General features: G+C 48.1%; 1 protein-coding gene across 1 annotated transcript; it reads right to left on the reverse strand.

Moving 5' to 3' along the window:
• Positions 1-621: 621 nt before the first annotated feature.
• MYMX (myomixer, myoblast fusion factor) lies at positions 622-2122 on the reverse strand. The gene is made up of 2 exons (XM_073810682.1): positions 2092-2122; positions 622-1654 (listed from the first exon to the last, which is right to left on the reverse strand). Exon 2 carries the CDS (start codon positions 1593-1595, stop codon positions 1341-1343), a length of 255 nt encoding a protein of 84 aa, XP_073666783.1. The 5' UTR covers positions 1596-1654; positions 2092-2122; the 3' UTR covers positions 622-1340.
• Between the last annotated feature and the right edge of the window lie 12196 nt (positions 2123-14318).

The raw sequence follows: 14318 nt of genomic DNA on the forward strand, positions 1-14318 counted from the left end.
GGCGGAAAAGCCCGCTGGGCCGGCTTGGGGGCCCACAGCTCTGGTCTCGGTTCTTCCCCCAGGCCAACCTTCTGAGGGGTATGCTAACGGGGTGAGGGTCCTGAAAGGAGCCTGTACTCCTCACTTTCCCACTTTGAACCGAGAGCCCAGGACTCGCTGGAGGAGGGTGGGAGGGAGGAGTATTGCATGGGAACCGTAAGCAAATTATCCGGAGGCTGGCATGCAAATACCTCTGACAGCTCTTATTTGATCCCCGAGGGGCCTCCCACTGGGGAGGGGAAATAGGTGAATTCCTCAGATCACACCCCACCCACCCGCTACCCCTTAGATCCCATCCTGAGCAGAGGACCCCTCAGGGGTATGCATTTCTACACTGCTCCTCTGGGCGGCTGCCCACAGGGTCCCTCAGCAAACAAATCTCCCTCTTCCCACACCACTAGCTGCGAAGAGTGTCCACGCTTGCTGGAGGACGTTTACCTCCTTACCCTGAGCTGGCCAGGCAGACCCAAGACTGCTGGTTTACAGTGTAATATACTCAAATTAGGCAAGTGGACGTACAAACCGAGAGGGACAATGGAATAGGTAGCAAAAGGAAGCCTTGAATTGTTTCCCCATCCCACCCTCTGGACAGGTTCGACTGTCATGCAGTGCAGGAGTGTGACAAAGACTGTCAAAGACATCCCAGGCATTCAAAGCAACAAATATTTATTGAGCACCTGCTGTATGTATGCTGGGCTTTGGAGGCAGGACTGACTCCCTAGGGAACCAAGGTCTTACTACTTGGTAAATCACGAGTCAAAGACAGACAGTCTGGATTAGCTAGGTTAAGCATTGTCCCTCATTGGACCTCATGTCCCCATTTGCCTGCGGGTGGGGGTGGCAGAGGGAGGAGAGTCAGTTCCTCTCCCCTCACAGGCCAGAGGTAATTAGAAACGTTCTTGGAAAAAAAATTAAAAAGATGGGACTTCCCTGGCGGTCCAGTGGTTTAAGAGTCTGCACTTCCAATGCAGGGGGTGCAGATTCGATCCCTGGTCCGAAACTAAGATCCCACATGCTGTGCGGCCAAAAAAAAAAAGAAAAGAAAAGTTCTTGGGAAGAATGCAGGGGCAGGGAGGGAGGGATAATGATGGGTTTTCTGCTAAATGCAGAGCATCCTTCCAATCATCTCTGCTGGGAGTCGGGGGCGTGGGGAGGCATGTCCTGGCCGGACCCCTCTCATGCTCTGTCCCCCACCATGTCTTCTGCCCACTGGGCAGGCTGCAGTCAGTGATGGGGCCAGGACTGTCTTACTCCAAAAGAAAGCGTTTCAGTGGATACAGCTGCTACCAGGATTCATGGCCTCATTTTTGGGAGGCTAGCCTGTCCCTCCTCTCCAGGCGGGCCACTCTGGAGGCCTCCCCAGCATCTGGCGGGTGTCTCTGGCTGAGGACAAACAACAGACAGCCCAGCAAAGCCTCTCGCATATCCTGAGAGCCCAGGCGGTGGACCAGCCGGCGCAGCAGGGGCAGGAAGTGCCGGCGGGCAAGGCGGGCAGCAGGCAGCAGCAGGCGGGCCAGCAGCGTCCGCAGCAGCAGCGGGAGCAGCAGAGTGGGCATGGCCAGTGACTTCCAAGGTGATCTGGACTCTAGGCTTGCCTTTCCTGCTCCCTCCTCACCTGGCAAAGACATGAGGTGGGCAGGATTTAACCCCCGCTTTGGTTTATACCCTCCTGCCCCCAGATACCAATTCACGGGTCATTTTTGCTTTCCAGATGCCCTTGCTTTGGGAAGGGTGGCTGGGTCAGGAGGACACTCACCATAGCCCAGATGGAGACAAACAGCGAAGGCAAGAGTAAATTCGGGGCTGGGACCTACAGCTCTCCATTCCCAGCCTCCAGGGGCTCTTACTGTCCCTTAAACCCTCCCTTCCTCTAGTCACCCCCTCCTCCGGTGCACTGTCAGTCACCTGACATTCCCTAACCCCTCTCCCTCAATCCAACAGGAGTTCTTCCCTGGGCAATTCTAAGTTTTCTTTTCAGGGACCTTGATCCACCCAAACCAGACACTTCCTACCCTCCCAGTGCCCCACCGCCCACAGCAGCCCAGCTCTCACCAGCAGGGACTGCCGCTTAGCATCAGTGTCCAGCTGAATTTGCCTGCAGGGGCTACAGTCTCACTGGACACTACCCAGGGCGGCCCCACCCAGCTCAGCCCCACCCAGGACAGCTTGCCTGGGTTGGGGGAGCAAGGAAGAGACAGCTGTGTTCTGGCACCTGGTATGTGGAGGGATGGGGGCAGCTGGGCTGGAAGAAGTGATGCAGGAATTCCTCCTGCTGGGTGCAGACCTCAGAGTCTGCACTGCACTTTCTAATGGTGTGATCTGAGGCACGTTGATTCTTCTGGGTTCCAGTCCCCTCGTCTGTTACCTCAGTAATTGGGAGGAGTGACTGGAATGAGACAATGTATGAGACCCACTGACCCAAACCTCAGAAGCAGTAAGGTTGCAACCCACACACCGGGCATGCTCAGAGTGGCCGAGATGGAGAATGGATCGGGGCAGGCATTGTGGGCCCTCTCCTGGAATAGAGGCGTGAGGTCACAGTCCATATCATAGCTGGACACAGCTGGGCAGCACTCCCACTCAGGGACGGGAAGAGAGGTACCCACGTCAGGACCCTCTTCACCCACGTTTTCTCCCAAAGATTAAATGGAGTTCCATGAGATAGTGAGGGAGAGATGGCCCAGGTTTGTTTTATTTTGTTTTTAAATACCTCATTCTGACATGTACACACTGCTATATTTAAAATAGATAACCAGGGACTTCCCTGGCAGTCCAGTGGTTAAGACCCTGCATTTCCAATACAGGGGGCACGGGTTCGATCCCTGGTCGGGGAACAAAGATCCCACATGCCACACAGTACATCAATCAATCAATCAATCAATCAATATTTTAAAATAAAACAAAATAAAATAGATAACCAGCAAGGACCTACTGTATAGCACAGGGAACTCTGCTCAATATTCTGTAATAACCTAAATGGGAAAAGAATTTGAAAAAGAGTGGGTACATGTATACGTATAAATGAACCACTTTGCTGTACACCTGAAACTAACACAACATTGTTTATCAACTATACTCCAATATAATATAAAAATTTAAAAAAATAAATAAATTTTTAAAAATACCTCTTTTTTTTGTTTGTTTGTTTTTGGCCGCCCAGCATGTGGGATCCAAGTTCCCTGACCAGGGATCAAACCCGCACCCCCTGCATTGGAAGCACAGAGTCTTAACCACACCCTCATTCTTCTACTTCATAAAATGGGTATAATTTCTGCCTTGATGGACTCACATGAGATAATGGCCATGAAAGGGTTTTATAAGAATAAGGACATGGGAATATGATCGTTTATCATCAACCCACCACCATCCCCCATTAGCATCATCACCATCTCCTAAACCATCAAAGGCCTTGAAGAAAGAAAACTTCCAATTTTGTCGAAAAGGTCTGTCCCCCTTCTTCCTGGAGGAAGCTGGGCCGGGAGAGGAGCCGAAGTACAGATGTGTGGGTTTGGTCTTCCTTTCCCTCCTGTCCCTTCCTGAGGAGCTGTGATGGTCATCCCTGGGCTGTGGGTGGAACGTGTATTGAGTATGTATGTGCGTCACGCCTGTGAGTTCATGATCTCACTCAATTCTCACCATCACTCTGCAGGGGAATGATTATTATGACCTTTGTACAGATAAGGAAACTGAGGTTTAGAGGGGTTAAGCAACTTACCCAGAATTACAGCAAATAAATGGCCGAGTCTCCCCCTCAGACCTGCCCCTCCCTCAGGCTTTCCCCTTATCTGTAAGTGGCAACTGCCTCTTTCTAGTTACTTCTGGCCCAAATCCTGGAATTTATCCTTGACCTCTCTCTTCTTATCACAGTTCACTACCCACATTCGTAAATCCTGGTGGCTCTGCTTTCAAAATATTCAGAATCTCCCCACTTCTCACGAGTGCTGCCCTGACTACCCTCGACTGAGCATTTGTCATCTTTCATCTGAATTATTGTATTAGCCTCCTAATTGGTGTTCCTGTTTCCCTTTTCCACACAGTGACCAGAATGATCTTTCTAAAACATGAGTCAGATCCTGTCCTTTTGGCTCCCTTTTCATTCAGAGTTAAAGCCAAAGGTTTTAATTGTGACCTGTAAGGCCCTCGGTGTCTGACCTCCCCCTGGCTTCCTGATTCAACTTCTAGTCCTTTCCTCTCTCACCCTGCCTGCCCCGCTGGCCTCCTGCTGCTCTTAACTGTCCCCCCTGGCTTCCTGATTCAACTTCTAGTCCTTTCCTCTCTCACCCTGCCTGCCCCCGCTGGCCTCCTGCTGCTCTTAACTGTGCCAGACGTGTTTCCGCCTCAGGGCCTTTGCACGTACTATTGCTCCTGCCTACAAAGCTTTCTCCAGGTATCCACATGTGGCTCCACCTCTCACCTCCTTTAAGTCTTCACCCAGATGTTACCCATCCATCCTATTTAACAGTACGTTCCCTCCACCCCATCTCCTGCTGCCTTCTCTCCATCCCCTCCTCTGCTTTATTTATCTCCTCAGCAAATCCTTCTGACAGGCTGTGTATCTTCCTTCCTTACCTTGCTGATTATCTGCCTCCCTCACTAGAATGTAAACTCCATGAGAGTAGGGACTTATGTCTATTTTGTCTGCTGCTCTGTCCCTAGTGCTCGGCAATAAACATTCCTTGTCAGAATAAATAAATAAATAAAGGTTCTGTGATGGGATCCAAACCCAGGCCTGCTTGTCCTAGAGCCTGTGCTACTGAGCCCCAGAACTCTGTGGATCCAAACACATTCCTAGGATGTGTGTGAGTCCTGTGGGCCACAGTCAGCTGGAGAGAGGCATTTGGAGAGGAGGAACTGACCACCACACTGAGCCTAAGGGAGGGGAAGTCAGGTTCCCCCTGGGAACCTACAAAGTATGTAATCTCGAGAGAACCGCGGAGGCCCCCCCCAAGTGCTGACCCAGATCTGCAATGCTGTGACCTTGGGTAAGTTGCACCCCATACCTCCCAGGTCAGTTTCCATTGCTGTGAGATCTTCCAGCTGTGAGATCCTTGGACTCTGCGTCTGGGGCCAGACCTCTGTCCCACCCCTGCTCCCTGAGACAGTAGGGGACGCCAGGGGCCTGGGACAGTAAGGCAGGTAAAGGAAACAGGATGTCGTCTCTGGTAACAATAGGAAACCCCAGAGGGAGTTGGGAAGGGAGGTGGGGGAGGGGCAGCGGCTGTGTCCAGGGCCTGGATCTGGTTTTAGTTTATTCTCTACCCCTCGTCCCCCCCTGGGATTAACTCACTTCTTCATCTCCTTCCCACCTTCACCTGGGATTAATCCCATCCCCCGGCCCGCCCCAAGGCAGAAAAGGATTTCCTCAGCCTTTGCTGGAAAGATAACCATCCCTTCCGGCAACAAAGCTACCAGAGAGCAGCAGTTCCTTCTAGTTCCTGACTTAGCCTTGTGTAATGGATCTTTCACGCACGGTTCTGACCCCTGCCTCCAACACTCTGCTGGCCAGGGAGGAAACTGGTCAAACCTCCTGTTCCTCAAAGGCAATTAAAAAAAAAAAAGTGTTTGGGCGCCAACTTGTGAAGTTGAGGCCTGTGGGCTGAGCAGTAAGTGACCCCTGAGGTCCTCCTTCATGGTCCTCTCCCCAGATCCTCAGGGCCGCACAGAGGTGTCCTGGGGACCCCCCCTCCATACATAGACATCATTTAATTGGGTCATTCATGTCAACAACAAGTGTGTACCTGGTGACGAGGACACAGGACTCACACACCAGCAGTCAGCAGCGTGACAGACAAACAGATGGGCAAACAGGAGGCGGTGGTGAGAGCTGTTAATAGAGCTAATAGGTTCTCGCGAGACCTGAGAACACTGGGCCTTCCAGTCCTCCCACCCCTTTCTGCTGTCTCCATCCAGGGGTTCAAACCATTGTACCGCACAGCCACTCACTCTGCCTGGACCCAAGCAGGGAGGTGAAGAGTGCTTCTGATGGTCACTCCAATCTGGATTCACGTGCCAGCTCTGCGACCCTCTCCGGGCTACTCTGGAGGCTGGAGCACAGACTGCACGCTGTGCAACTGGGGGCAGGAGTGACCCCCCTGGAGTTGTGCTGTGCAGCGGGCCTCCTCCCTAGAATGCGAATCATCATAGAACCTGCCTCTGACAGGATCAAGAGATGGGAGATTACCAAGTCCAGAGCTTGGCTTCTAGAAAGTGTTCAATAAACAAGAGTTTCCTTCCTGATTGGGAGTTTGGGATTAGCAGATGCAAACTATTATATATAGGATGGATAAACAACAAGGTCCTACTGTATAGCACAGGGGACTATATTCACTATCCTGTGATAAACCATAATGGAAAAGAATATGAAAAAGAATATATATATATGTACTGTATAACTGAATCGCTTTGCTGTACAGCAGAAATGAACACAATGTAAATCAACTATATCTCCATAATTTTTTTTTTTTTTTTTTGCCACACTAAGATGTGGGATCTTAGTTCCCCAAACTCACACCCCCTGCGTTGGAAGTGTGGGGTCTTAACCACTGGACTGCCAGGGAAATCCCAAAGATTTTTAAAAAATTTACAGAAAACAGGTTGCCTTCCTTCCATATTTTTGGGTTGTCCCTCCCAGCACATCCTATGTCTGAGCCCAGCCCTACTGGCTGCTCCTTGAAGACCTGCTATGAGGCACCCTGACACTCATGAACAGCTACTGAGAGTGGGTGCTGGGGCTCAGGTAACGCCTGAAGAAGCAATGGAGGTGTGCGTCCTGGCTCTGCCATGTTCCAGTGCCCTGTCATCACCCCTGGGGGGTCAGCACTGGCCTGCAGCCCTTCCCTGTTGTGGGAGGTTGAGGGCAGTGCTGACCCCCCAACAAAGATTCTGAGAAGAGGCCAGGGAGGCCTCATCCAGGGCAGGCAGCACTGCGGGGAGCAGGTGCCGGGGAGCAGGTGTGGAGGCCAGCCAGGTATAGAACGTGTCTGTGGGGAAGGGCAGAGTGCCAGCCCTATCACCACACCTCTCTCCCTGGGACTGTAGTCATTCATCTACCTGAGTGGGGCAATTTTAGGATTTGAGGCCTGAACATGGTGACAACTAAGAGAAAACTGTGGGAACGGCAGGTCCTCTGAGGTTAGAGAGGGACGGTCCCTTCCCATGACCACCATTCCGCTGCCCACCAGTTCCAGGCAACGACAGACCCATGAACAGGTAATTGGGCCGTAAGACGCACACTAGACAGGCTCATAAGACACAAAGAAAAGGGGTCAGGGAGTTGGATGTTGCCCGAAAGAGTAACTAGAGCTGACAGGTGGGGCCCTTCCTTACCCACAAGAACAGCTGCTCTGGCCGGGGAGAGGGAAGCCCAGAGAGGGGCCCGGACAGAATGGAGCTCATTGCCCCCACGGAAACAACTGTGCCTTGCCCCAGACTCAGCTGACGGGCCCCGAGGTGGGAGGTGGGAGCCGTGTCCACTTTGCAAGCCCTCACAGGACTAGTCAGCTGTTGGAGCAGGACAGCTGCCCCCTGGACAGTGGGAGGGGAGGGCGTGGACCAAGGGGCAGGGGTAGGGGGTGAGGACAGACACGCCTGGCGTATTTGGTGTGGGCACAGTGAAGGGGGAGAGCAGTAAACCCCCCAGGCCCCAGGAACAAATCTAACAAAGACTGAGCAAAACCCTCATGGAGAAAACAGATACAAATTCTTACATAGGGACCAAAAAAGAAGACCTCGTACGTGGACATGCCAAGGTAATGGTCAGGAAGGTATTGGGTTAAAAAGATGTTGGTTCTCCCCCAGATGAATCTGGAAATTCGACACGATTCCAACTAACCCAACAGTGTTGTGTTTTTCCTTTCTGGAATTGGGTAAGCTGATCATAAAATTTATATGGGAAGAAAAAGGGCCAAGAAGAGCCGCGTGATGTGAAGAAGGAAAAGAAGGGATACCAATTTGGCCTGAGAGGTACTACTCTGGCCAATCTGGTAATATGGGAATTAAAACTGGCAAAATGTAAGAATCGATGCAGTGACTAAGGAACAGAATAGAGAGCATAGAAACAGACCTAAGGATATACGGTGCAGAGGAGAAATTTCTGGTCAGAGGAGAAATTTCTGGTCAGAGGAGAAGGGAAATACAGGATCAGAAATAGAACTGGGACAGTTGGCCATCTATGAGGGAAAGATAATATTTGACTCTGGCACACCGACTACAAAAATAAATTCCAGTGGCATTAGAGACCTGAATGCGGAAAGTAGAACTATGAAATATAGGACATGATCTTTAGGAATTTGGGATGATAGGGAATTATTTGTTCTATAGATTTTTACAAATCTTTTTGTTAGGGTAATTTTCAAAATTATACAAAAATAGAGATAACAGTATAATGAACCCCCCTGTGTCAATCACCCAGCTTCAGTAATAATTAAAAACTTTTAAATAACAAAAGACACCACAGAGTGAAAGACAGTCCCCCACAGACTGGGAGAAGAGATTTGCAATCCACATAACTGAAAAAGATTCAGTATCAATCATAAATAAAGTACTTTTATAATCAGTAAGAAAAGGACCCCCCCCCCCCCCCCCACAGAAAAGTGAACGGAAGATATGGGCAGGTCATTTCCTGAAGAGGAAACATGAGTGGTCCATAAATGTGAAAAGCTACTTATCCACATTAGCTCATGGGAAAGTTCAAATATATCCAGAAAGAGCTCTCATTTCACACCCCTCAGAAGCAGAAATGCATGGAGTATTGGACACAACTGTTTTAGAGGGCAATTTGGCAATATCTGGTAAAGCTGGAAACACACATTTCCTTTGGAACTCAGCAATTCTACTTCTAGGTGTGACTCTAGTGGAATTCTCACAGATGTGCACGGGGAGACATGTATGAGGATGTCCCTTCATGGTTTTTGTAATAACAACAACAAAAACTGGAAACAACTTCAATGTCTACCTACAGGAGAACAGAAATGCAAACGTAATCAAAGTGGAGTACTATACAGCAGATGAAATGAATGCACTAACTCATGTATCAACAGGGATATGTTTCAAAAATGTGATGTTAAAGAAAAAATGTGATGTTAAGGTAAAACCAAGTGGCAAAAGAATATGGGTCAAATCATACCAGGTATGTAAAAATGCAGGACACACGAGCAATAGGATATGTTCTTGTGGGTACATACCTACGTATGCCCGTGTAGTAAAAGTAAAAACATAGATGGGAGAGACAGGACTCCAGAGGAATAGCTCCCTCTAGGGGAGAAGGGACAGGAAATGATAGGTGTGGGGAGGGGATTATAGCAGTGTCTCTAATGTATTATCCCTTTAAAAAAAAAAAACATGAAGAAAACTAGGGACTTCCGTGGCGGTCCAGTGGTTGAGACTCTTCGCTTCCACTGCAGGGGGCATGGGTTCGAGCCCGGGTCAGGAAACTAAGAGCCTGCATGCTGCACAGTGCGGCCAATAAATAAATCAACAAACAAAAATTTAAAAATGAAGAAAGCTAAAGGAAATACGGCAAAATGTTAACACTGTCTAATCTTGGTGGTGAGTACATGGATGAATTCTGTTACACTACAGAATTGCTGTCCTCTGCATCTTTTTTTATTCTCCGTATCTATCATTTAATAATGGAACATACATTGGTCCCCTTCACCTCTACCCTTTTTCTCTGGACCTCTCTAAGTCTCTTCCATCTTTTGCCCTCTCTTTCCCTCCCAACCTCCCACAAGTTTCTGGCCCTCCAGAAGTAAAGGCTGTGCGTCCTGGCAGTTAGGGGGCATGGTGCCAGGAGGCAGGCCTCTTGCTTCTAGCTGTCCCCTGGGGGCGGGCATCCTCTTTTCTGTCCTCAGTCTCTCCTTGGGTATCCAGCGCTGGGCTCTTTCTGCCCCCTCTCCTTTCTCTGGCTCCCATAGTGCTTTGTGTCAAGGATGAGGCTGGCATCAGGGGAGGGGGAACAGGACGGGCAAAGGAGGAGGGCCAGGGAAACTACGTACATGGATGTGACCTTGCTATGCCCGCCCCCCCAAGGCAGTCCAGGGGAGCAGAGCCTGTCCCCTGAGCCACAGACACAGAAGGATCCACCAAAACTCTGTCTCTCTTCTCCTGTACCCAGGGTGGCCTCTTCCCTCCCCTTCTTCATCCCCATCTCTCTCTTGGTGAGGAGATTCTGAAAACAAGGGAAGGGAATGGAAACCTCATCCTCAGAATGCTTGGAGGGCCTGGAATGGTGGGATTGGGGATATATATCTGTCAGTACCACTGAAGGTAAGTCCATGTCAAGTATGACAAAACAGATGCCTTTAAACTTCTCTGTGTTTAATTCAGCTGATGAGTATTTATTCTATTTGAATCTGATAATACAAATGTCAAAGAACAAAAAATATGGGCGTGATTCTTTTTTTTTTTGGCCGCACCGTGGAACATGTGGGAGTTCCCCGACCAGGGATCTAACCCATGCCCCTTGCAGTGGAAGTACAGAATCTTAACCACTGGACTGCCAGGGAAGCCCCTAGGCATGGTGCTTTTTAAAGAGCTACATTTTGAACATGTCTCCATCCTTGGGAGATAAGTGGTTATCTACACAAAAATCTACCTACAGATTTACCATTGGAGTTAGAATCACGCTGGGAGAACGTGGTTGTATGATTGGGTCACAAAACCCAATTAATTAATGAATTGAATAGGGCAGCTGTCAGACCAAATGATACTATTATTTAATAGACAGACAATATAGGGTGGTGGTTAGGCAAGTGGAGCTATGTGGTCTGGATTCAAATCCCAGCTGCTCTACTGCTAGTGTGGAATCCCAGGCAAATAAGTCATTAACCGCTCTGTGCCTCAGTATACTTCTCTATGAAAGGGGAGCTAATTTGTTTGCATGAAAGGCATTAATAGTTAGATGTTAGAACAGTGCCTGGTATAGAAAACACGCTGAGTGAACGGTAGCACTCTTTTTTATGATGTACCCACACCTCGTATTCATGCCTCACATTGCCATTTACAAAGTATGTCATTCCTTTGGTCCTCACAGTTTTCCCGAGCGTTCTCTTCTCTAGACAGATGAGTAAACTGAGGTTCAGAGATGGCCTCGGTGACAATCAGAAAAGGGTGATAGGAAGACTGTCAGTCGAGATGGAGGAGTTTGCACATCAGACCTAAGAGGATGCCAATTCCAGCTGGGCCACGTTGGCCCTCCAGGAGGCATCCTGGATGGAGAGCTTTGAAGGTTCAATGTGGGAGCGGTCACATTAGCTGGGAGAGCCACTCCTTTCCTTGGTCAACAAACTTATTTAATGTTCATACGTGCGGGCATTCAAAATGCGTCAATGAAAATGACAGTCCTGCCCCCAGCGTATGGTCAGTAGGAATAAACAGGAAATGACAATAGAGATAAATGGTCTGCCAGGGGAAGTGACTGGCACCTTGGGAGTCCGGGGCACCTGGCCAGCAAGTGGCCTGGGTGTGTGCGTGCAGCTTCTCAGAGGAGGCCTCCTGGAACACAGAGCCAGGAAAGGGGGAGGACTGCAGGGGGAGACTCAGGAGGGAAGGGAAGGCGGGGCTGCGCTGGGGCAGAGGATGGGCAGAATGTGACGAACAGGTCGTGGGGAGACCTGCTGCAGGAAGGGGACGGCGAGGAAGAGCATGAGTAAAGACAGGAGACCAAACAGAGCACGGCGAATTCGGGAGATGTTTGGTGCACGCGAGACAAGACGTGGGCCGGAAACAATGCTTGGGGGAGTCTTGGACGTTCCACTTGGCTGGTTTCACCAGCAGAAGGAGGGAAACTAGCATCTTTTGGGGTGATGGGGTGATGATCCGAGGTTTCCACCAAGGTGGGTCTGAAGACCCGATGAGACCAGGAATTTGACGTCTCTGGCAGGAGTGAGGGCAGTGGTTAAGCTTGGAGGGGGTGGGGGATGGGGCAGGAGAAACGTGGCCAGGGGTCCAGGAGAGAGAGTGAGGCTGCTGTGGGGATGGGCAGGAGGGAAAAGTTCCCCCCACGTCAGCTCCTCGAGCTTACCTCCTTGTGGAGACAGAATAGGGACAAGGAGATATCCAAGAGGGAGGAAAGTGCGGTTATACACTCCCAAAGGAACTGGGTAAATGTAAGAAATTTATTTTGTAAATAAATAAACATATACGCAATTAAAAACAGGCATAGGCACTGATAAACAGGAAGTGGTTATCCTAAGGGATGGAATATAAGGTGTTTTGATTTTCTCCTGTGTGCTTTTCTGTGTTTTCTACGTTCTACTGAGAATGTGTAACCCCTAAAGTCGATAAAGGACAGAATAAATGTTATTTACACACAAGAGGAGTCTTCAGTATAGAGTCAGATGTCACCAAGAGGTCAGATGTCACCTGGAAGAGTGAGGAACTAAAGGGGCTTTGGGATGTGGCTGTGAGAGGGGCCAGGTGGCCTGGAGACGGAGGTTCTGCTGGGGCGAAGGGCAGAGTCTATGGGCAAGCGTTAAAAACCTAGTGGAAACACAGATGACAAAGGAAAATATTTGCAGCCCCTATGCAGAGAAAGGTCAAATCTTCCTAAAATATAAATAGCTCCTAGAATTTTATAAGGAAAAAACACAAAAGCCCAGTATAAAAATGAGCAAAGAATATGAAGCGCTCACAGAAAATGAAATGAAAGGAAAACATGAATATTTGCTCAGCTTCAAATGCAAAAAAAGAAATGCAAATTACAAGGACAGTCAGAAACCATTTTTCTTCTATCACATTATAAATATGCAAAAGTTTGACGACACACTGCCTTGATGGGGAAATAGACACTCTTATATTGCTAGTGGGAGCGTAAATTGGGATTACCTTTATGGAGGGGAATTTAATATGTATCTGAATTACTGATGTATACACTCTTTAGCTCAATATCCCACTTTCAGAAATTTATCCTATAGAAATATTTCCACTATATGAGATGACATATGTGCAGTGTTATTCACTCTAGCATTGCTTACAGTAGTAAAAGATTGGAAACAACTCAATAAAGAGCTCATAAATAAATGTCGAGACTTCGCTGCAGTGGAATACTCTGCAGCTATAACAAATCATAAGGAAGCTCTCTGTATACTAATAGAAAAATATCTCCAAGGTAGGTATATCACCTTTCTACCCTCTAGCAACCACCTGTTTGTCCTCTGTATCTATACATCTGTTTCTGTTTTGTTATGCTTGTTCATTTGTTTTATTGTTTAGATTCCACGTATAAGTGAACTCATGCAGTATTTGTCTTTCTCTGTGTGACTTGTTGCACTTAGCATAATACCCTCTAAGTTCATCCATGTTGTCGCAAGTGGCCAGATTTCATTCTTTTTTGTGACTGAGTAATATTCCACTGTGTGTGTGTGTGTATACACATACACACACACACACACACACATATATATATATACACACACACACACATATATATATACATCACATCTTCTTTATCCATTCATTTATTGATTGGCACTTGGGTTGCTTTTAATTACTTTTTAAAATAAACTATTTATTTTCAAATAGTTTTAAATTTACAGAAAATTGTGAAGATAGCCCAGAGAATTTCTGTATATCCACACCCAATTTCCCCTGTAATTAATATCATATCTTAGTACAGTATATTTGTTACAATTAAGGAACCAATATGGATACAATAATATTACCTAAAACCCACACTTATTGAGATTTCCTTAGTTTTTACTTAATGTCCCTTTTTCTGTTCCAGGATCCCATCCAGAACACCGCATTACACTTAATTGTCTTACCTCCTTAGGCTCCTCTTGGCTGTGACAGTTTCTCAGACTTTCCTTGTTTTTGATGACCTTGACAGTTTTGAGGCGTATTGGTCAGGAGTTTTGTATAATGTCCCTTAAGTGGGATTTGTCTGATGTTTTTCTTATGATTAGACTGGAGTTTGGGGTTTTGGGGAAGGAAACCACAGAAGTAAAATGCCATTCTCATCACATCATACCAAGGGTATATTCTATCCACATGGTTTATCTCTCTTGTGTTAACCTTGATCACCTGCCTGAAGTCGTGTTTGTCAGGTTTCTCTACTTTTTCTTTTTTTTGGCCACACCGCGCAGCTTGTAGGACCTTAGTTCCCTGACCAGGGATTGGACTCGGTCCCTCAGCTTTCACTGCTCGTGGAGTCCTAAGCACTGGACCACCAGGCAATTCCCAGGTTTCTCCGTCTTGAAGCTACTCTTTTCTCTCGATTTCCACACTGTTCTCTTTGGAAGAAAGTCACTATGTGCTACCCACACTTAAGGGGAGGGGAA

Source organism: Tursiops truncatus, chromosome 10, assembly GCF_011762595.2.
Source record: "Tursiops truncatus isolate mTurTru1 chromosome 10, mTurTru1.mat.Y, whole genome shotgun sequence".
In the NCBI taxonomy this organism is placed as follows: domain Eukaryota; kingdom Metazoa; phylum Chordata; class Mammalia; order Artiodactyla; family Delphinidae; genus Tursiops; species Tursiops truncatus.

What these genes read in the sequence shown, in the direction of transcription:
- MYMX (XM_073810682.1), bottom strand. Translation starts at nt 1,595, where the DNA reads ATGCCCACTCTGCTGCTCCCGCTGCTGCTGCGGACGCTGCTGGCCCGC.